The sequence below is a fragment of the Lynx canadensis genome, chromosome A2 (genome assembly GCF_007474595.2).
Source record: "Lynx canadensis isolate LIC74 chromosome A2, mLynCan4.pri.v2, whole genome shotgun sequence".
In the NCBI taxonomy this organism is placed as follows: Eukaryota; Metazoa; Chordata; class Mammalia; order Carnivora; family Felidae; genus Lynx; species Lynx canadensis.
Window position 1 is genome coordinate 29,665,714 of NC_044304.2, and position 23,679 is coordinate 29,689,392.

Here is a 23,679-nt window from a genome sequence, read left to right on the forward strand (position 1 = left end):
GCATGAGGCTCCAAGGTGTTTGCGAGCATCTCCGTGGAGTCACAGAAGGAATGTAGTGGGGAGACAGACTTTCTTCCCCATCCTTCCCACTGACTATTCCACAAACAAACATGCTTTAGTTGAGGCTGTTTCTTCTCAGATACAAGGAACGTGGGCAGAACCCTTGGATTTCTCGGGGTGTAAGAAACCTCTTACCTCCCCAGTCCCTGGGGCCTGATAATCAAAGATCACGTGTAAAGGCACAGTAGTGAGAGGCTTCCTGTGGAGGCGTCTTTTTCTGTTACTTTCCTGGCATAGCCAGTGGTCCTTCTGGCTGTGGGCTTCACTCCTGGGCCCTCTCTTGACTGGCTTTGTGATTCCAAAGCAATGGTCTGAGCAGTTGTAATGAGCGTCTTGGCTGTGCCATTTCAAATCTGTGTCTATGATGAAAAGATGCTCCCTACACATCTGACACTAAATGTTAATAGGTATCATCAAGTGTGTGGAGCCCTGTGGTTTCTATGCTTATGGGCTGGCCTCAGCAAAGCCTTCTCAGTAAGGAGTGTACCAATCACTTAAAACTGTTGGTTCCCGCAACCAGCTAGAAGCCTGGTCTCCTCAGGGCATGTGGATCCTTACGCCAAGGGCACCCAAGAGACCGGGTAGCTTAGTCCTTCCTGTGTGTTGAAGAGCTCATTTCCCCCTGGGGTGCTACCTGTTCATAGCCTGGTCTCTCTCTCCTTGCAAGTGGCAGGCTCCCTGTTCTCCTCTTGGTCCTCTTGGCCAGGCTCACCAGTGGCTACTTGAGGCCAGTGCCCAGGTCTGGGAGCCCCTGGTGCCATCCCACAGAGGACCGTCCTAACCACATGGCCAGTTGGTGCAGATGCCACATCTGGGGTTTGAAATGAGGTTGAAAGCCAAACAGTGGAGCTCATGCCCTGAGTCAGAACTGAGCTCAAATAAGAGAAACAGATGCCAAGGAAGAGTCAGAGATTTAAAGCGTCGGAAATCAACGAGGCCATAACAGCATTTCAGTGATAGGAAGTAGGAGGTCAGGCCAGAGAAAACCCAGCTCCAACACTTTTGTTCCCCCTAGAGCTGCACGCTGGTAATCTGGTGCAGACCTCCATCGGGAGCCCAGGACTAGAGCAGGGCAGAGGGAGAAGCGAGAGTTAAGTGGTACTGTGTGGAGAGGATGCTGTGCTCAATTCAAGTGGGACAGGTCCACTTTGCCCTTTTGGCAGGAAATCACAGCGTCTTACACTTGAAAGGGAGGGAAGTACCTGGAGTCTGGTCTCCCACCCAGTGTCTGAGAAGCTGCTGTTGTCAAGTGGAGCTGGGAATATGCATCATTCTGAACTTTGCCGCCTCCCTTAGCGCCAAGCTGAACAATGCTTTTTCCTGCATAGGACATGGACACCTCCCATGGCCTTTAAACTCTCAGAGGAAGAGGGATATCACATAGGAAAAAAGACTCCGAGGAGGTGGGAGAGGTCGGGAACAGCATAATATGGGAAAGTCAAAACCGCGTGCTTGGAGGACTAGAGAATTGAATTTCTCCTTCTGCCTTCCGGAACACTGGCTGCTGCTGTTGTATTTTGAGCGTGTGGCTCTGTTACATGCACAGCAGAGACAAGCTGATGGGATAAGAATGCTTGCGAATTTGCTGTCTTCCACGGTAGTTCTGCCTAATACTCAGTTGGTGGCTGAGAAACTGACTTGCATGCCAGGGCTCGTTCATGGGAACGGAGGGGATGTCATTGGGTGGTGTGGAAAAGAATTCCACAGATACAATAGAAAAATTTTCTCTCCCTCCTGCTTAGGGGAAACCCAGTTCTCTACCTCCTGTGTGTGTGTGTGTGTGTGTGTGTGTGTGTGTGTGTGTGTGCGCCTCTTACTTTTACACAGAATACCTTACTTTGGGCACTTCTGGTCACCAAATGTGGGGTGGCTTTTCCCCAATCAGTCAATTCTGCGACACCAGCTAGATGTCCTACAAACTTAACTCGGTTCTGATGCTGTCTACCTGGAGATATACTGTCAGATCCCACAGATTGAGGGCTCAGTCCCAAAAGATACACACACCCCACTTCAGATGCCAGTCACAAGTAGTAGATCCCCAGGTTACCCGTAGCTTCTGTCCAACTTGGCTTCAAATCACAGGTTCCTACTACCCCCTCTTTGGTTTGATTGATTTGCTAGAGTGCCTCACTAGGGGAAACACCTAATTATGCTTACCAATTTATGAAAGAGATACATAGGGTGAGGCCTGGGAGGGTCCCCAGTGGAGGAGTTTCTATCCCAGTGGAGTTAGGAGCATGTTATGACTTAGATGTTTACAAGAGTATCAGGAGCCCTCTGTCAGGGATGAGGTCAGAAACAAACGTTAGAACAAGAGATCCTCTCAGTGCTCTTACCACTTGGAAAGTTGCAAGGGTTTTAGGAGCTCTGTGTCAGGACCCAGGGGTAGAGACGAATGTACATGTTTTCTGTTATCTCGCAACAGGTTGCTGTTTGCTTTAGTTAAGACACCATAGAATGTCGGGGCCACTGTGCCCCGGAGTCTCTCACCTCATAAGAAAGTGGCCGTCCAGCAAAGTCTGGCCTCTAGTGAGACCCACCCAGGGGTGAACTCTGGCTCCAACACTACTAGCTTTGAGACCTGGTCTTGGACCATTCTCCTCATCCCCTACTTGCCAGCCCTACTAGTTTTCTTTCCAGTTTTCCAACTGCAGGGCCTTTGCACAAGCTGTGTTTTTTATTTTTTTGTTTGACGTATCTATGCCTCCTTCCTTCCTGTTCACTTTATAAACCCTACTCTTGTTCAGATTTCAGTCCAAACATCACTCTTCTCAGTAAATCTTTGCTAACCCATCCCCCAAACCTGGGTCAGGGTCCCTTATTAAATCTTTGTGCAGAATAATGTTTTTGTAATTACGTTTAACCTGTGAATGCCATGGACCCTTCAGCCATCTGGTGAATCCCATAGACTTCTTCTCATATTGATGGTTTTTAGATGCATAAAATAAAGTAAAATAGATTACCAAGGAAGCCAATTATCCTCAGATATTATCAAAAAAAATTAATTATAATATAGTAATTTATCTGCTTCTTGATGAAGGCATTAAATTATAAAATCTAGCAGCAGGTCTAATAACCATTGTAATTTTGAAATAATAATGAGCATGAGGAAGATTTGAGATATTGGCAACAACTGTAATCTAGCAGAAATAGATCTGTGATTTCTATTGGTGATGTCCCCCAGGTCCTGCTAATTACTACTACTATACTTTGTTGCCAGCATTTGAAATGGAAGGAAATGCTAAATTTTAGATAGAGATCAGTGAAAATAAAAGTATATTTTTTCCCATCCAAGTTCACAGATTTCTGTGCATTCTATCTAGAGCCACTAAGAAGCCCTAAATTAAGAACTCTCTTTTAGGGGGATTAAGTGGTTGATGTGTTTCTCCCTCTGGGATGTAATCTCCAGGAGGTCAAGGACCATGTCCACTTGTGTTCACCTCTATCCCTAGTTCCTGGTCAGTGTCCTGGTGCATAATAGGTACTCAGTAAATATTTAACAGTAGCGATTTCTTATAGCACACTTTCTATACATCAGTCAGCACGTGCTTGTGCATTTCCTGCACTTACCCAAAAGCTTCACCATGTATTACCCAAGACTATACAGCTGGTCTGTCTAGAACCAAAGCAGTCTGCCTCCAAAGTGAAAAAGTGAATGGATGACCATTTTGGATCTCTGATTCTAAAACAGGGGTAACATGGGGCACCTGGGTGGCTCAGTCGGTTGAGCATCTGACTTCGGCCCAGGTCATGATCTCACAGCTCGTGAGTTCGAGCCCCCTGTCGGGCTCTGTGTTGACCAGCACAGAGCCTGGAGCCTGCTTCGGATTTTGTGTCTCCCTCTCTCTCTGCCCCTCCCCTGCTCATGCTCTGTCTTTCTCTCTCACACACAAATAAATAAACAGAAAATAAAATAAAAACAGGGGTGTAACGATGGAGCCAGGGGCCCCATAGAATTACAGAGAGGATTTCATGACATGGTTTGTGAAATACACTAACTCAGCCCAGCGCCAGGCTCATCAGATAGGACTTGTTATACTGCAATGGCAGCACCGAAACACACAGAGTAAAGGCCCTGGTGGTGGACAGCTTGCACCACCCCACATAGTTCCAGCATCCCCATGATGGTTTGGGGGACCACAAATGTAGGCTGCATTTCTGATAGGGAGAGTGGGGATTGGGCTCCATCCATCCATTCATCCATTCTCAAAGGAGTTGGAAGCTGCTCTGGAACTTGTCAAGAGACCCTACACTCTCATGTGTCATTGAGAACAAGGAGGGGAGGGGAGGGGGAGTGGAGGAGGAAGTCACAGCCCTGAGGCTGCAGTAGCCATGCGTCGTGCCTGTGTGCGACCAGTTTCACCTCTTAAGCCTTGACTAGCCCTCCTGACTTTTTACTACCATCTCATAGAAGAGAGAGCCGATGTGGGAGGTGTCTGTGGATAGGACGTACATGAGCTTCCCGTCGCTCACCCACTCTGGTTTGGAATCAGACAGACTGGGTTCCAGTTCTCAGCCCTCCTCCCTCTCTGTGGCGTTGGCCCAGCCCGGTGACTTGGTGTCTCTGGACCCCGTGTCCTCATTCATCTTTAATGGGGAGAATAATTGAACCCACCTCTTGGATTCAGTTACGCATGCATGGGTTATCAAGATGAAGGCATGGAGCCTGGCCCTCGCATGTGCTTGGCAGACGGCAGCTCCAAATGGACATTATTTGGATGCCATAAAACCCAAAAATGCCAGAGCTAGGGCTCTGCTTTAATTTCATCCTTCCTGGTTCTGCCACTTTGGCCAAACAGTTTCTCATTCATAAGCCCTTGGTGAGGGCAGGGGCGGTGACACCCCCAGAGCACCAAGATACTGGGTTTGAAGTCCTACATAGCCTGCTTTGGGGGATTTGTGTTTACCTAGACCTCTTTGATTCAACCCTTCAAAAAGAAAACTCCTTCCCTGAGGCCATTTCTTTGGAAATTTCCCCTAAAGGACTCCATATTCAAGGGTTCTTGAGCTGGGCTGGGGCGATAAAGAAATGACAGGCGCTTAAGCTGTCAGAGGCGAGGCCCCATGGCTCTGTGCCACTTGAGTGCGTCCCTTCTGCTCAAGAGGACATTGTACTACTGTCCGCTCTCCCTGCCTGGCAGGTCCCTGGGGCAGGGATCTTGAGACCCTGTGATCCTCAGCCAGTTTGGGCTAAGCTGGTACCACCCTGTGTGGTAGAGCATGCCACAGAGTCCCCCTGCCTCAGCCCCCAGCCCCAGGCAGCTGTTTCATTTCTGTTGAAAACATCATGAAATAGTGCATCTGTACCACGTTGCTGTTTTTTGAGCAGTGCTGCCCCTTTGATTCCTGATCAGTAATCAGCCTATTGCCTCGGGTGTGAAACTCAGGGTGGGGGGGGGGTGCGGGGAGGAGGTCCCTCAATAGTTTCAGGCCCTTGCAAGTTACCACCGACCTCGAAACAGAGCCTGTCACATTAGTTTATCAAACACCCAGAATGAAAAGGGGTGGGGGTGGGAATGGGGGAAACTACCATTTTGTAAGAACCACTGAGAAGATATCCTTGACATTGATTTAGAATCAGAGGACCTTGGGTGCTCTGCTAAGAAGCCTCTTCATTATTTAACGAAGTCTGGGATCATAATTAAAGGTGGTTGAGAACGAAGGCAGAAATTCTCAGAGCTGGCACCGAACATCATCCGAGCTGCCTGTGAAAAAGCAATCAGACATAATCAGGCCCCCAAGAAGGGGAAGGGTGGTGTCGGGAGCACCTCACAGGGGAGTATTTGTTTAGAGAGCTGGGTGTGGTACCTCCCCCATGGTTAACAGGCTTCGATTTTGTGTAAAAGACGACTGGCCGACTCCCTGTGTTAGGTGCAGTTTGCCATGGCCATTGTCAAGGGTGCCGGGCTGGGCGCCTGTTGCGTGCCTAGGACGGTGCTCCTGGTGCTCGTTTTAGACCAGGGGAAAACTCACCTGGCCTTGGGGGCCCGGCAGCTGTGGGTGAAGTGAGCTGGGCCAAGGCCGTGGGGAGAGGCAGGGACTGGGGCAAAACTGAGCACACACACCCCCACTCTGCAGGGGAGGCTGCTGTGGTCTTCATGTGGATGGAGACTCGATATAAAAATCCAGCTGTGCATGTAACATAGGCCAATTTTTAAAAATGTTTATTTATTTTTTTTTGGGGGGGGGACAGAGCGTGAGAGGGGGAGGGGCAGAGAGAGAGAGGGAGACGCAGAATCCGAGGCAGGCTCCAGGCTCTGAGCTGTCAGCACAGAGCCCGATGCGGCGCTCGAACTCACGGGCCGTGAGATCATGACCTGAGCCCAAGGCAGACGCTGAGCCAACCGAGCCGCCCAGACGCCCCAGGGTATGCCAATTTTTAAAGTGCCATGTGAGCCCAGTAGCTTGCCCCTATATTTGCCACTGGCTGTGAGTCTTAGAGATTCCTGTTCAGCCCCAGTAGTCACTATCATTGTCACCCCAACCCTGTGAGGAGGGTATTGCCAGGTATTAACGAGAATACCCATTTTATTAACGAGAATACTGTGCAGGAGGCTGGCTCCAAACTCTGTGCTTTATTATACCAGCTTTTCCAGAGTGTGCCATACAATTCTGTAATGCTCTCTTTTACATTTTGAATTTTCAGGGGTGTTTTTTGGAAAGAAGGGTTTCCATCACTGAAAAAGCCAGCAAAAGTTGACAACACAGAGCACAATAATGTGTTGTCTCCTTCCTTGCCTATTGTTTGGAAGGCACCTGGTCACTCTACCTCCCCCAGCCTCCGAGCGTCCTGGGAGTTTTGTCACCTCTGTAGACTGAACGTTTTTTTTTTTTTTTTGATGGGCAAACATCCCCCCCTGCGGAAGGTGTGAGTCTAGGGACAGGGTCTTCCTACGAACTTGAGGCCCTGAAGTGATCCCAGAGATGGATTGTGTGGCACTGATTCTGTACATGGGAACTTTACCAGTGGTCCTGACTGGAGAGCAGAATGCCTTCCTTCATTCTGTGAATGAAATTTGAGGCCCTGCTGAGGGCATTAGTGATGAAGAGTGCGGTCCATGCCCTGGAGGTACTTACAGTCCTGTCACAGGGATGGAGAAGTGGACAGCTGAGGGGGACACATGTGATGGGCAAGTTAAAATGGGGAGCAGAGGGGCCCTGGGAGCACAGAGATGTCAGAGGGGAACTGTGAGGTTGGATCAAGACCCTCAGGGAAGCCGGGTGGGGGGCAGAGGGGTTGCTGGCCAGAGAGAAGAGTGGAAGAAAATGGCAGGCATGGCAGGGGTGATGGCACACGGAACATGGACAGCAGAGGAACCCACCCACCCAACATGCCACTCATTCTGGCAGTATTTATTGAGGGCCTGCTCTGTGTCAGGCTCTGTGCTTTGTGAGTTTATTTATTAATTTTGAGAGAGAGAATGCAAGCAGGGGAAGGACAGAGAGAGAGAATCCCAAGCAGGCTGCACACTATTCGTGCAGAGCCCGACGCAGGGCTCGATCCCCCAGGAACCGTGAGATCATGACCTGAGCCGAAATCAAGAGCCAGACATTCAATGGACCGAACTACCAGGCACCCTGGGTCAAGCTCAGTCTTCACCACCAGGGATAATGCGGCAGACAAGACAGGAAAGATGCTAGCCTCTTGGAGTTTCCATTCTGGTGGGGAGGTAGATTACTTACCAAAGACATTCAGCAAAGTAAATAATATAATTGCACACAGAAGAGTCTCCACTCTGAGGCCGAGTGGACCTCTCTGAGGCCGAGTGGACCTCTCAGGCTGTGTTGAGAGGCAGAATTCAGTGCTAAGAACGCAAGCGTCTTCAGATAAAAGCTTGGCCTCCCTTTATTTTCCAGATCAAGGATCAGCAAACCAGTGACCTACAGGCCAGAACTTGACCACTTTTGTACAACCATGAGTTAGGAATAATTTTTTTTTTTAATTTTGAACAGTTGAAAAAACACCCAAGATTTCCTAACGCCTGAAAATCAAATGTGTGAACTATTTTTTTTTAATTTTTTTTTATTGTTTGTTTATTTATTTATTTATTTATTGGTAAAAAAAAAGGTGATTTTATTTATTTTTTTAATATGAAATTTATTGTCAAATTGGTTTCCGTACAACACCCAGTGAACTATTTTTAAGTTTAAATAAATTGAATTAGGGGCGCCTGGGTGGCGCAGTCGGTTGAGCGTCCGACTTCAGCTCAGGTCACGATCTCGCGGTCCGTGAGTTCGAGCCCCGCGTCGGGCTCTGGGCTGATGGCTCAGAGCCTGGAGCCTGTTTCCGATTCTGTGTCTCCCTCTCTCTCTGCCCCTCCCCCGTTCATGCTCTGTCTCTCTCTGTCCCCAAAATAAATAAACGTTGAAAAAAAAAATTTTAAATAAAAAAAAAAATTGAATTAAAAATGACTAATATAGACGACTTGGTATCTAGCTCTGCAGATAAAAAGAAAAGAAAGAAGAAAGTCCTGTGAAATTGGAATGTAGTGTCCGGGAATAAAGGTTTACTGGAGCACAGCCACACTCGTTCCTCTGCATACCGCCTGAGCTGGTTTTGCACTTCAAAGGCTGAGTTTACTATTTGCAACAGAGACTGTGCGGTTGGAAAAGCTGGAAACATTTGCTGTCTGGCCCTTGACCAAAAAAGTTTGCCAACTCCTGTTGTTGGTCCTTCTAGTACTCTGCAAATCTGGCCCAGAAAAACCCTCCCTCTCAGGGCGGTGGTGGAGATAGATGGAGAGAGAAAAATTTCTTCTCTGCCTGCTCGTCTCAGGTGGGACAGAGCTCCTCAGCCTGTAAATGCTACTGCATGCTTCAGTATGTAGTCTGGGACAAGCGGGGGCCCTCTGGAGGCGCCTCAGTGAGGTTCCATCTGAGTGGGTGGTCTCATTAGAGGTCTGACCTGCCTCCTTTGTGAGCCTCACTCAGTACATTGTCTAGTACATTGTCATATACCTGAAATTGATGTAACATAGTATGTCAGTTACACTCACATAATTTTTTTTTTTTAGGAAGGTCCTATTGGACAAAGATTCTCCCTAGTTGTCAACGTCACCCACAGATTCTCCAAAATGGGATGTTAACTGATAATCTCAGCATTTAAAAACTTAAAGTGCTAGTTTCAAATAAAAGGTTTTGACTTTAAGTGTACATACATTTTTTTCTCGTACATTGAGACAGTGGGCTTCTGTACCTCTGCACGTTCATTCAAAACAGTGAAAACCGCAAGCTCTCTTTATTGACAAGGAAATATTTCCATGACTTAGTGGGTTAAACACAACAGCAGTGTAACAACTATAATGTAAAACCATATCCCATTTACATCAAATTGCGTGCATGTGCTTTTACATGTGCACGAAGAGATACGGGAATGTGAGATCCCCAGAAAGTTAACAGTGGTTATCTCTAGATTCTGGGATTTGAGGTGATTTTTTTTTAGCTTTCTTCTTTTTGTATTACTTGGGTTTCCTTTTAAAAACATTAACATGAATCATCTTAATCAGCAAAGAAAAACTGAGCTATTTTAATTTGAAAGAATAAATAAGAAGAATGGTTGCATCCGCATGTGGGTGATAGAATTATTTATGTGATTATGATGTAACTCTTGGAGATATATGCATCCCCATACAGCTCACCACTAATTGGAGCAGAGGAGTGATGTCTTCAGAATAAGGGAGTTTAAATAAGAACATGGTAGGAGGTGAGAAGAGATGTAGAAATCAGGAAATTTGACATGGTCATCACTGTAAGATATGGAAGCTTTCCAATATATGAATCTCCTGGGTTCATTATTGGCACCTGGAAAGATGGGGTGTAGATCTTTCCTTGATTCCTCTCTCTCCCCCCTCCCCCGCCCATGCTCTGTCTTGAGAAACTACCAGCCACATAGGCAGTTGGGGTATTTAAAAGCGGTATGTTAGCGCCACCTAGTGTCTTCCTGCTGTCACTGCACCCTAGCGTCTCGCTGCGGGCCTCCCTTTCAGATTGCTTGTTTGATGTCCCTGTGCTGGTGGCATTTGCACGGTAGGCAGCAAGATGCCTCCCGGGGTTCTGAGGGGCAGTGGGAATGCCTCATCAATTTAGCCCTTCCTTCTTGTCTCAGTCGCACAAAGTGAATCTCTCCGGCTGAAGCGTGATTTGGCAGTTGCAGAGCAAAAGGGTGCCTCCCTGTCAAAACCAATCTCCGCTTTTCTCCAGCAGCCAGGTCCTTAAAGCTGGGCCCGTGCATCTCTGGCAGGAAAGCCATCCTGCTCCCCTGGGCAGCCTTGGGCTTGGGGCTCTCGGTTGGAAAATAGGGGAGTGTGGCTCGCGGTAGGCTGCTGGCCATGTAATTGTGTCTCTGGGAGATGCCAGAACCAAGCCCTGGAGCCTGACCCATCTCCTCCGGTGTTGCTCACCTCCTGCACCCCAAGGCGGAGTGTGGTCCTCACTGCCCTCCTCTCCCTCACACCCTTCCTAAGCCGGCACCTCACTGGGCCTCTCAGTTTTACCTCTTTGCTCTAGATCCCGCCATTCTCGGATCCTCTCTCTGGTCTGCAAGCCTGGCCACCCACAGCACCTCTTCACTGCCTCCCCCCTTCCCTCCTGGCTCCTCCAGGTTCTTCTACCAGGAGGTGGAAGCTCAAGGGATCTTGAAGAGTGCAAACCTGCTTGCGTCGTTCTCTGGTTTAGATCTCTCTCGTTTCCCGGTGCCCATAGGATCAAGACCAGACTTGGCTTTTGGGGTATGAGGTCTTTGCAGCTCCACCAGTTAATGCTTGCCTCTTGCCTGGTTCTCTGTGCCTCCATCCAGCCCCTCAGGCCTTCCCCCTGCTGTGGTCCCTCGACCTGCCCTCCCTCCCTCCCCTTAATCTCCACTTCTCTGTCAGCTCTCAGGCAGATGTACCTCCCTCAAGGGAGTCTCTACCAAAGCCTGGGCCACATCCTCCCATAATATGCTTGGAAAACGCTGCGTACTTCTCCTCCTGACCATCCATTCCATCCGGGCGTGTGATACCAGCTGCACATGTGTCTTTCTTTGACGAATCTCCATTGCCCCCTTTAGACCAGTGGTTTTTAGCTGGGGGCGACTGGCCTTCCAGGGGACATTTGGCATTATCTGAGGACCATCTTGGTTGTCATAACTCGGGAAGGAAGTACTCCCGGCGTCTACTGGATGCAGCCAGGGGTGCTGCTAAACATCCAGCAGCGCACACGACAGCCCCCCAGGAGCAGAGAATTATCTGGCCCGAGGTCGGTACTGCTGAGGCTCAGAAACCCTGCCGTGGACTCTAAGCCCCGCAGAGACAGGAATCATGGCCACTGGAAAGGACCCATTTGAAAACCTAAAATGTTGCACTATTAATGCTACTGTCGACTTGGCTTTGTCTACCGATGGATGTAGAACCACCACATCCCTTCAAACCTGCCGGCCACAAGGAGTGAAAAAGAGAAGTAGCCTGACTTTTCCTTATGCCCTGCATCCGTATAAATACACAGGGTACTGCTGGTCCAGAGGAAACCCATCCCTGTTTTGTGGCTTTGCTTCAAAATTAAAGTCTCATTTTAAATTATATCGGTTGACACTCTGGTGTATTTACAGTAAAATTTCATCTACAGTTTCACTGTGTCGGGATAGCCCACACATCAGATGGCCTGGCTTCTTCAAAAAAGTCATCAGGAAAAAAGGCCAGGGACTGTAATAGATTTAAAGGGCTAAAGCATTGTGATAACTAACTGCAATATGGGATGGGGGGGGGGGGGGAAATGGCTGTAAATTATCATTGGACATGACTGGGGAAATCTGAATATGGACTATATATCAGATAATATTACTGAATTAATGTTTATTTTCTTAAGTATGATAATGCTGTGACGGTTATTGCCTTAGCTCAGGCTGCTACCACAAACTACCATAGCCTGGGAGGTTTGTCAACCGCAGAAATTTTGTTTTCTCACAGTCCCAGAGGCTTGGGACCCTGGGGTAAGGCACCGGCAGATTTGCTGTCTGGTAAGAGCCTGCTTCCTGGTCCGTAAGACGGCTGTCTGCTTGCATGGTGAATGGGTGAGGGGGTGCCTCTGGGGTCTCTTTTATAGAAAAACTAATCCCCTTCATAATGAGGGTTCCATCCTCATGACTCAGTTGCCTTCCAAAGACCCCACCTTCAAATACCGTGACATTGGGGATCAGATTTCAGCATATGAATTTGCAGAGGGGGACGCAAGTGTGCAGTCCAATGCAATTATATAAGAGAATGCCCTTATTCTGAGGAGATGAAGGCCAAAGTATTAAGGAGGGAAGCATCAGCATGTTTGCAACTTGCTTTCAGTGATTTTGCAAGAAAACAATTGCGTGTGTGTGTGTGTGTGTGTGTGTGTGTGTGTGTGAGGTGCAAAATGTTAGCAGTGGGTGAAACTGGGTAAAAGAAGTACGGGTATTTCCTGTACTACGATGCCAGCTTTTGGGGGTTAGAATCTTTAAGAACTCGGGCACGTGGTGGAATCGCGTGTTGTCCCGGGAGCCCCTGAGCTTGGCCGTGTGTTGTCTTCAGTTTGCAGCTCTCCGCCCATCCACATGAAGGTGCAGCCTCTGAACCAGACGGCGCTGCAGGTGTCCTGGAGCCAGCCGGAGACCGTCTACCACCCACCCATCATGAACTACATGATCTCCTACAGCTGGACCAAGAACGAGGACGAGAAGGAGAAGACGTTTACAAAGGACAGCGACAAAGACTTGGTAAAACCTCGCTGTGTTCATAACTGCCCTTGCAGTTATGAGGGTAGCCCCCGCCGCGTCTCTTACTATCCGCGCACTGCACGGCGTGCCTTATCTGTGCCTGCTGAGGGCGCTGTGCTGCGCATCGCAGTGGCTATCCGTGGGAGCCATGGCTGGGACCCCCCTGGGCTCCTTCCACCCTTCCGCTTCCTGGCTACACCACCGGAAAAAGCTAGGTAGTTTCTTTGTAATCAGGCTCTTCAAAACTGACTGCTTATTCTTACATTATTTCCAAAACACAACCAACAGGGGCTTCTGGGTGGCTCAGTCGGTTGAGCGTCCAGCTTCAGCTCAGGTAGCAGTCTCACCGCGGTGAGTTCAAGCCCTACATCGGGCTCTCTCCTGTCAGCGCAGAACCCTCTTCCAATCATCTGTCCCCTCTGTCTCTGTGCCCCTCTCCCACTCGTGCGCCCTCTCTCTCTGGCTCTCTTAAAAATGAATAAAACATTAAAAAACAAAACAAAAAAAAAACCAACCAACAAAAAACCAGAAAGCTTCCATTAAGCCCTTTTTTAAATCTGATGTGGCTGTTGTAAGTTTGAGGTGTGCAAATGTACAACAGGTCCTGGCACATAAGTGCTGGATAAGCCCCAAGCTATTACTATTATAGTTCTTCCTTTTCCTCTCCTTCTCTTCCCCCTCCTCCTCCTCCTCCCCCTCCTCTTCCCCACTAGTACTCTAGTCACCTGCACCGTCAGCTGCCCAGAGTCCCCACCACTCCCTCGGTCACAAATGATCAGCCTCACACATTACCATTTCACACTGGACCCCTGTGGCCATGTGATTTTTAACCTGTGTTCTCAGACTCTCAGATACTCTAATATCTGACGTCACTCTAAGCTGTCTCTGCCCAGCCCAGCTTCTCGTCCTAACGTTTACGGAAGTGTTTAGAGGCCAACACCCACCGAGGCCCTTCAGAACAGGTGCTTGCAGATGCCATCTTCTTCATTATGAAAGCAAACCCTCCAGCAAGCACGAGGCTTGAAGTCTTTGCATAGAAACTCAAAGTGACACATTTGGTTTAAAAGCCTTCCACTTATTGTTAATGAAAAAAAAAAAGGCTGTGGAATAATGAAACCGTAATTGTATGTGCACATGAAAAATACAGTAGCACCAAGTGGGATTCTTAATGACTGTTATCACTTTTTTTTTTCTTTCCAATACAGAGTCCCCAGGGCCCATTCAATCAGTTACAGAATAATACTTTTCATATTCTTTTAGATGAAGATTCTTTTACTTCATTTCCATTTATATTTTCAATTTCCCCACTAGACATTGTTATCTGGGTCACATTAGGGAATGATGAGCCTCATGAAATCAGAGGGAAAGCTATTGAAAGGCACCCAAGGTTATGATGTGTTTTAACCTTTCTCTTGTCACTATTGGAAGTCCGTAAAGGGTTTTTCTCGTTCTCGAGTACAGATGACTTACATTAATCAGCAGAAACTAGGCGCTTACGCGGTTTCTTGTTCAAAGTGGAAAATAATTAAACACACAAAGATAAATAGATACCGGCTGGGAGTGAATTCTAATAAACCCCTGCATAGATGGAGCAAAGATTTCGCTCTGAACAAAGACAGACCAGGGGGTCAGAGGTTTAGAGAATGAGGCATTAATTAGTTTATGAGAGAAAGAGAGAGAAAAACCTGCTTTGACAGCAAGTTTGTTTTTTTTTTTTCTTTTTTTAAGCAGAATTTTCTGGGGGTGGTTATTTTCTTTGGGGACACAAAATTAATTTTCTTAATTCCTCAAGAAGTTGAGAGTGCTGATGTAGTGGGAGCAAAGCTGTTCTCTTCCTTACGGCTACTGGGGTTAGAAACCTAAAAGGAACACTTTTTTTTTTTTTGAATTTTTTAAAATTTATTTATTGTTTATTTATTTATTTTTGAGAAAGAGAGAACACAAGTGATCAAGAGGCAGAGAGAGAGGGACAGAGAGTGAATCCCACAAGGGGCAGAGAGAGAGAGAGAGAGAGAGAGAGTGCAGAGCCTGAAGCAGGGCTCAAACTCACAAATCATGCGATGACGACCTGAGCTGAAGTTGGACTCTTAACCGACTGAGCCACCTAGGCGCCCCCAATTCTCTCATTTTCAAAGACTCTTAGAATAAAGCTTTGAGGAACAGGGATTTGGATTTGGCTGGTGATGCTTGACCAGGGATTGACAAGACGTTCTCTAGAAAGAGCCGGATAGCAAAATGGGGGGGGGGGGGTGCTCTCCAGGTCATTAGGTCTTTATGGCAGCTACTCAGCTCTGCCGTCGTAGGCTGAAAGCTGCCACAGACAACATGAAAATGAATGGGCATGGCTGTATGCTAATAAAAGTTTATTTAAAAAAAGGAAACAGTAGGCAGGATTTGGCCTGTGGGCTGTGGCTTGCTGGGCTCTGTGTTAGACCAGGGGCATTCTTTACGTTATGTGGTGTGGAATGCCTGCGGACAAGGTTTGCATGGCGTGTGTGCTACAGGACTCACAAGCATCCTGTGAGGTAGCTACTGCTTTTTGCATTTAACAGTGGAAGGTAGCAGAGGCTGGAAGACATTAAGCAACTGACTTGGAATCACACGCCAGCGAGTGGTGTGACAGGGGTGGGTCTCGTGTCATCTGGACTCTAATCAAGTGTTCTGACCTAGCCTCGTGCCCCATAGTATCCATCCATCAAGTACAACGAGGCCTCTGAACTGCCAAGAAACGTATACGCCAAGATTTTGTTGTTGATATTAAAAACTCTGCCTGCTTCTGGAAGTTTAGTGTACTTGGTAATTCTAGAGGCTGCCTAGGGTAAATAATTACAGTCTATAACTGGACTAAAGGAAAGAATCCCAAGCCTTGTGAGGGCGAAGATGGCCGAAGACATGTTCCAGGCCGGTCAAGGATGAGTCCGGACTGATTTTGTTACATCTGCTATCCTGCACGTTTCAGTGTTGAAAACAGATTCCCAGCCAGTTATTTCTAAACGTTCTTTCCCTTCAAACTGAGCCTCCGGTCAGCAGGGGAGCATCGTGTCTGTCAGGCTTTGCCATGGTACCCAGAAACCTAAAAGGAATACTTAACATTATTTTAGGTTTGGTTTTAGAAGGTCAGGCGTGTACCAGCCCTCAAAACCAACTCACTGCCCTTTCTTTCTTCACCTGCAGAAAGCCACCATTAGCCACGTGTCACCGGATAGCCTTTACCTGTTCCGCGTCCAAGCCGTCTGTAGGAATGACATGCGCAGTGACTTCAGCCAGACAATGCTCTTTCAAGGTAAGGCCAGTTCCCCTCTTCTCTGGCCCCAAGTGCCCCTGCACCCCTCCTTTGTTATGCTTTATCTGTTTTCTTCTTGACGTGCCTGGTCAGAAGAAATAAGCCTGGCCTAAGAATCAACATGGAGTTTTAAATCACGCCTGCAAAGCCTGAGGAATTTAAGCCTGTCTTTTAGGTTGGGGGTTTCATAGGCCAGAAGACAGGGAACAAGAGCAGAGTGTTGATCATTTTGTTTATTGTTATTGCCATATTCCAACTGTGGGGAACCAAGTATTTGTCTAACACTGCGTCATCACAAAAATCACATCCTAGTCGTGTTATGGAATATCGCCTTTGGATTTTTAGCATGATTCACTTAGCTATTCTCTTAAGAACTAGAGCCCAAACATATAGCACACTCCTTTTTTTTTTTAAGTTTATTTATTTATTTTGAGAGAGACAGAGACTGCATGAGTAGAGGAGGAGCAGAAAGAGAGGGAGAGAGAGAGAGACAGAGAGAGGGAGGATCCCAAGCAGGCTCCACACTGGCAGTACACAGCCTGATGCAGGCCTCAAACCTGTGAAACCGTGAGATTGTGATCTGAGCCGAAACCGAGAGTTGGATGCTTAACTGACTGAGCCACCCAGCATGCCCTTCTCGCTTACAAGCCACATAAATGAGCCTTTGCTTGCAGGATCCTTGGGTTTCTGGAGAAATAGCTCTATGCTCCTGCTGAGATAGGGTCTGGTAGAACATTCCAGAGTCAGGACTAGGGTCAGTCAAAGGAAGCATTTACCTTCGTGCAAAATTTAAGAGTACCAAAAAACTCCGTACTCAAGGTATGTTGTATTTTACCAGAACTTTTTTTCGAAGCAAAATCCGTGCAAAACGTTCGTGGAGAAAATACACAAATTCTAAATAACGTTAGGATCCACTCTGTCTTAACTTGCCCCAACCTAATCCCAGTCCTGGTTCTAGTGAAACTTTATTTCGTGACTTTATTTGGTGACTTGGTTTGGGGACGTGCACCAAGACCAACGTGGCGGGAGGGACCAGGGCACTGGACCTTTTGCTGTGCTAGGCTGAGGTCCTCACTGGTAAGGTTCTTCACACCTGGGATCCTCAGTTTCAGAGAAACTTACGCCCCAGGCCAACGGCTCTTAACTTTTTTGAGTCACGTATCTGATGAAGTCTTTGGACCCTTCCCGTAGAAAAATCCAGAGTTTTGGGTACAACTTCAGGGGCCCCATCAAGCCCGTAGGTCCTGAACCAGCAGCGTCAATCAGCATCATCTAGAAGCCTGTGAGAAATGCACATTTATGGGCCTCTCCCTGAACAATTGCCTCAGAATCTCTGATGGTGGGGCCAGGAATCTCAGTTCTAACCAGATGGCCCACCTGGCATGCACAGTGAAGACTGAGAGGCACTGGTGTAGAGCTGGGGCCCTGGAATGAGGGCCCCGGCTTTGAGTCCACCTGCCACTCAGTGTTTCTGGAACTCAGAGAATGGTTATTAGCTCCCCCAAGCTGCAGCGTCCCCGTCCGAAAAGCGGCGGTATTGAAGGTACCGACCTCACAGGGACCTTGTGGAATGGCGTGTGGTGAAACATGTAAAGTAATTAGCAGAGTGCCTGGTACCAACTATAAATATCACCTTAGTACTAGATTTGATATAAAAAGAAAGGGTGAACTCAGGGTAAGAAACCCTCCAGCTTTAGATTCTCTCTAAGGATCCCTTCTAGCTTTACAGTTCGGCATTTAGCATTTAAATACTCTTTGCTAGTGTTCACATTATGTCATCCTTCCATTTAAACTAATTGAAATGAGCATCGCTGTGTTTTTTTCATGCGACCCCCTGTGCCCTGCGTGTTTTGGCCCCTCTGCCTGTGTTGACGAGGGTCCACAGGCCAGAGCCAGGTCTGTGTGGCCCAGAGGAGAGAGAATAGAAGGCCACAGTGGGAGTTTGCTGAGGCCAGGGCCCTGGAACTTTGGACACATAAATCATGATTAGGCCTCCCGTGTGCTCCGACCAAGAACCTAGAATCTGCAGAACTGCCTGTCCTGATTAATAGGCCCCTGAGCTTGCTGGCTTCTGTGTGGACTTTGAAAAATTAAATGTTTGTAATGTAATGTAATTCAAAAAGGCCTTGTCAGCTATAAATTCCAAGCATGGAATATTTAACATGTCTGATCACAGAGACTAGTTGGAAATGGCCAATGTCTCCTTTGTCTAGAAAGACTCACTTTGTTCAGAGGTGGACGTGCGTTTCCTCATTTTCTATATTGTTGCTTGTCCCTATACGTTGACAGAGGGGCGTGGATCCTCTGGGCCTCCCCACGGTGGCTTTTGCGTCTTCCCTAAATTAGGCATCTGGTGGGCAGCGTACGAACTAACTCTTCGGGGAGGCTAGCACACCTCATCTTGAGAGCCAAGGATGCGTTTGTGAGCAGTGGAGCCCAGTGTGCAAAACTGATCAACTGTTAGGACTCAAGTCTTAAAAGGGAGTGGAAAAAAGCTTAAGGAATTTCACAGAGGCCTGGTTCAGAATAATTAGGTTTCCCAGTGATGAAGTTTACATCTGGTTTGGGAGCATGAGGAAACTATGTTGGAATGTTTACATTATGGTAAATACACTATTAAGTGTTACATATTTACTTGAGTGTGACAAATATAATAGTAATAATAGCAAGCAGTATCCATGAATGGCTCACAGTTACAGAGCCTTTTCCCATAAGTTAGTAAGTTATTTCATTTGACCCCATGGCAGTGGCAGCTTGTAAGGTACATGTTATTTTACTGATGGAGAGATGATGTTCCAGGCAGTCGAGTAACTTGCAGAAAAAAAACAACAGCAGCAAGAAGAAAAAACCACTTGGCCACTAAGCAGTGTCTTGATTTCTTATTCCAAATCCAGATCGTTTATACATAGCAACAGACCACCCCTAAATATTACCCTATGGCCCCCGTAATTCAACAAAAACGGGTGGAAAGATCGATTGCTTCGTGTTCAAAGCCTGTCTACAGTTCTCAACGGTCATAGAAAGTAGTGGTTCTTGAGCTTTTCTCTGAGCCACAGACCCATTAGGCAGCCTGAAGCCAATGGATCCCGTCTCACAATCACTTAAAATAAATAAGTAAAATACACAGAAGAGGGAACCAATTATGCTCAAATACAGTTGTCAAAATATTTTAAACACATAAATTTGGGAATATAGTCATATATGCTTTTTCCTTTTTTTATTAAGGCATCGAAGGACAAGCATTGGGTCGCCTTGCTACCTTGATGTCTGAGTGGCGACAAACGTAAATGTTGCGGCAGAATAGCTACGACAATTATAAGGGAGTATAAAAATACCTGACTTCAGTCAGAGACAAAGTCACAGGTCCTGCTGGGGCTGCTGAGATGTGTTGGCTGCTCTCATGGCAGAAGGAGAGCCTTGGTTTCACGTCAGTGAGAGCTTAGTGGGAAAAAGCAGATGCCTTTTTTTCCTGTCCCTGAATCCCCCTGGGCCCATGGGTGCCAGGTTAAGCATTTCTGATACCAACGGTCCCCCGGAGAAACTTCCTGGTCACCACAGCTTGAACCAGCCCGGTAGAAACTGTCAAACGTTAATGAGAAGTATGTGTGCTGAGTTGCTGCTTCGTTTCTGGGCCTTAATCAGAGCCCTTTGTAAAGGGCAGGTGACACAGGTCTCTTTAGATGACCCGCTTTAACGAAGGGAGGTGAGTACACCTTTCTGAGACAGCACTGTATCGATCCTAGAGCAACTAAAAGATGGTAGGACGTTATAGTTAGTCCCGGGAAAGAGCTGTTCACTTCCTAGGCTGCTCTGTTTGACTGGGTTGCATTGACTTCTAAATGGGTCTCCTCTCCACATTCATCTCTTTCCAACTATGCATCTCTTTCCAAAGTCGAGAGTTCATCTCGACTTTCCAACTATGCCAAATGAATGTGTCATTAGGCTGGGGGTTGCAGACTCAGGTGCCCCTGGGGCCGTGCAAGGCACATGTATAGACACGGGGAGGGTTATCCACGGGAAGCTGGACATCCTACATCCACCATCCACTGAGGGATGCTCAGTCCCTGCAGGGAGGAGAGTTCAGTTTTACTGAATATTGTGACTTTACAGGATAAGCAGGAAATTGGGATTTTTAGTTTGAAAGCTATTGCAACAAATTCAGTTTTAAAAAAGCTTGCAGGCCAAACAAAAATTATGCCAGTCGTTTGCCACTCCTGGTTTAGGTAAAAACTTACAACAGACACGCATATTGTATACTTTGGTATTTAGCTTTTTTTTTTTTTTTTTTTTTTTTTTTCTGATTTTTCAGTGCCATGTATATATAGGAAGCAAACTTTTAGTTTATATAACACTGTTTGGAGATAACCACAAAGAAGCACTTTGCTATTTTCTTTAATTAGACTGTTTGGCATTATTCACAGTAGTGAAGCAACCCAAGTGTCCACTAACAATGAATAGATAAACAAAATGCTATGTGTGTATACAGTGGAATATTATTAAGCCTTGAAAAGGATGGAAATTCTGACACATGGCCCAGCATGGATGAACCTCAAAGACCTTGTGCTAAATGAAATAAGCCAGTCACAAAAAGGCAAATATATATGATTCCACTTATGTGAAGTATCTAGAGTAGTCAAACATATAGAAACATCAAATAGAATGGTGGTTGCCAGGGGCGCCTGGGTGGCGCAGTCGGTTAAGCGTCCGACTTCAGCCAGGTCACGATCTCGCGGTCCGTGAGTTCGAGCCCCGCGTCAGGCTCTGGGCTGATGGCTCAGAGCCTGGAGCCTGTTTCCGATTCTGTGTCTCCCTCTCTCTCTGCCCCTCCCCCGTTCATGCTCTGTCTCTCTCTGTCCCAAAAATAAATAAACGTTGAAAAAAAAAAAAAAAAAAGAATGGTGGTTGCCAGAGGCTGGGAGAAAAGTGAATGGGTACAGAGTTTCAGTTTTGGAAGATGAAAAATTCCGAGATTGGTTGCACACCAATGAAAACGTACTTAACACTACTGAACTGCACACTTAAAAGTGGTTAAGATGGGGCACTTGGGTGGCTCGGTTGAGCATTCGACTCTGGATTTCAGCTCAGGCCATGATCCCAGGGTCATAGGATCAAGCCCTTCGTCGGGCTCTGCCCTGATCATGGAGCCTTCTCTCTTTCTCTCTCTCTCTCTCTCTCAAAAATTAAAAAAAAAAAAAAAATTAATCAGTTAAGATGGTAAATTTATGTGTATTTTACCACAATTAAACATTTTCTAGAGTTATATTGTTTAACAACAATAAGAGGCAGAACCACAGGAAGGAACGAACATCAGAACGAATGTTGTGTGGGTCATATCAGAATTTGACAATTTAAAGCAATGAAGCGATGAAGGCGGTATCTTACGGGGCTTTAAAACTGAATAGAAATAAAATATAAAATATATGACAGCACACAAAAGGCGAGGCAGGCAAATAGGGTTAAACTATTGTACAGTTCTTATGTTTTTAGGAAGTGGTACAAGTGCTAGTTTAAGGTAAACTATAGTAAGTTCAGGATTCACGTTATAATCACGGAATTGATAATATAGGAAATTATAAACAAAAAGATGGTAGGTAGGGGGGTTGTCTGGCTGGCTCAGTCAGAAGAGCATGTGACTCTTGATCCGAGGGTCATGAGTTTGAGCCCCAAGTTGGGTACAGAGATTACTAAAAAAATAAATAGACTTGAAAAGAAAGATGATAGGTAGGAACAGTGCAATAATGATTCCATTTATATGAAATCAAAGATAGACAAAACAGAGGTCAGAATTGTGGGTTACCTTTTGGAAAGGTGGGGTCAGTATTGGGGGCTTATGCAAACCTTCTGGAGTGCTGGCCAACATCTATATATGTCTCAATATGGGTAGTAGTTACACAGGTGTTTATAGAGAAAATTACTGGGACAGTGCACCTAAAATTTGTAGATTTACTTATGTAAGTTTTACTTCAAAACAGAAAACAATTAATTTTTTTTTAATTTAACTAATACCGTAAGACAAGAGTCAGCAGGCAAGCTACATAGCCCTGTGAAAGGTTTTTTAATGACTCACAAGCTAAGAAGGGTTTTACATTTTTAAATGGTTGGGAAAAAATCTACAAAGGAATATCTCATGACAGGTGAAAATTATATGTAAATCATAAGTTTTATTGGAACAACAAAAAAAGATATATTGTTTACGATGTAATTTCTTTGTTTCTCAGCTAACACTACTCGAATATTCCAAGGGACCAGAATTGTTAAAACAGGAGTGGTAAGTAGCAAACGGCAATTGCTTTGTTCTGGCTGGTTGTTAACTCGCATGCAGTTAAAACTGTGACCACGAGGTGGCAGTAACATGTTGTTAAACTGCTCTTGAAGAGGTGAAAATACAGAAAAAATCACATTTCTCCCTCTTTATAATTCAATGTGTTATGAAAAGAAGCTTGGCGACAGTTAAAGCAGTTGTGTTGTACTGTATAGTTCCTATCAAGGTAAAAACTCTCCATATTTTAAATTATTTATAATCTATGGGATCATACAATGTAAGAGTGCAAATGAGTGCAAAAGGTCTGTTCCAAGCCCTTCGTTGAACATATGCTAAAATTCAGAGGTTGTCATTTCCCCAGAGTTATGTGGATTTGCAAGTTTCTGGAGCCTCAATTAATATCTAAACTTTCCCATTCCTAGTGTAACTAACAATCATAATATTAATCACAGTGTTGGTAATAACAGTAATAGTCTAAAATTTACTAGCATTCCCTGGGTTTTAGATGATTTTATTATTTTATTTACTGCTTGCAGCATCCCATAAGACTAGTGTTACTACTGTTTCCATTTTACAGAGGAAACTGAGGCTTAGTGAGTTAAAACAATGTGCTCAGCATCACCCAGACAAGAGGTTGTCAACTCAAGCCCAGACCATCTGACCTCTGTGTCCTGGATGCTTTGTCTCATGTGGCATTTAGCATTAGAAACGAACATGTGCTAACATTGGCCTTCCTTAGACTACAAAGTTTCCCAAGTGAAATATGGTGATAACGTTAAGGAACCAAAGTGGCTCTGGCTGTATTGTTTTGAACTATATAAGTGAGGGGATGGCATTCTGGATGCTTATACCAGGTTATAAGAACTAAAACAGGTAACTTAGAGCAACATTTCGTGTTTTTCCAAGATACCATTATCTGCTTCTCACACAGAAGCCCCAGTTTAGGATGGTGGGAAGAATGAGTTGAGGCTTGAACACAGGCGGCCCTGCCTCTAGCCCTTAATATCTCTGTGCCTTGGTTTCCTGACCTGTAAAATGGGGTGATGATCCTGTGTGCCTCATGTACCTGGGCGTAGAGGTCCCCATGGATAGACCCAGAGACTCCGGAAGCGGCAGCGGCTATACGGGACCCACGAGGAAGACGCAGGGCTGTAAGCCACTTCCCAGAGCGTGCAGGGTTGAGCGTGGCTCCTCCTGCTGCGGATGTGGACAGCCACGTGCCCTTTCTGTCCATCCGCTTCCTCACTTTGAGACGGAGGAACCAGACCCTGGAGGGCTTTTCTAGACCTGGTTGCTGTGTGTTCTCCATGAGAGCCAGTGATACATATGAAAAAGCAGGGACTCCTGCCTCTGGCA

General features: G+C 46.2%; 1 protein-coding gene across 2 annotated transcripts in view; it reads left to right on the forward strand.

The window, feature by feature from the left end:
- Window positions 1–23,679, forward strand: part of PTPRG (protein tyrosine phosphatase receptor type G) — a 713,510-nt gene that overhangs the window by 591,385 nt on the left and 98,446 nt on the right. For both annotated transcript variants that reach the window (XM_030307145.1, XM_030307144.2), the window contains exons 9-11: window positions 12,594–12,778; window positions 15,953–16,061; window positions 22,280–22,329. In XM_030307145.1, the coding sequence (XP_030163005.1) occupies window positions 12,594–12,778; window positions 15,953–16,061; window positions 22,280–22,329 (344 nt within the window). The remainder of the gene's footprint in view (window positions 1–12,593; window positions 12,779–15,952; window positions 16,062–22,279; window positions 22,330–23,679) is intronic.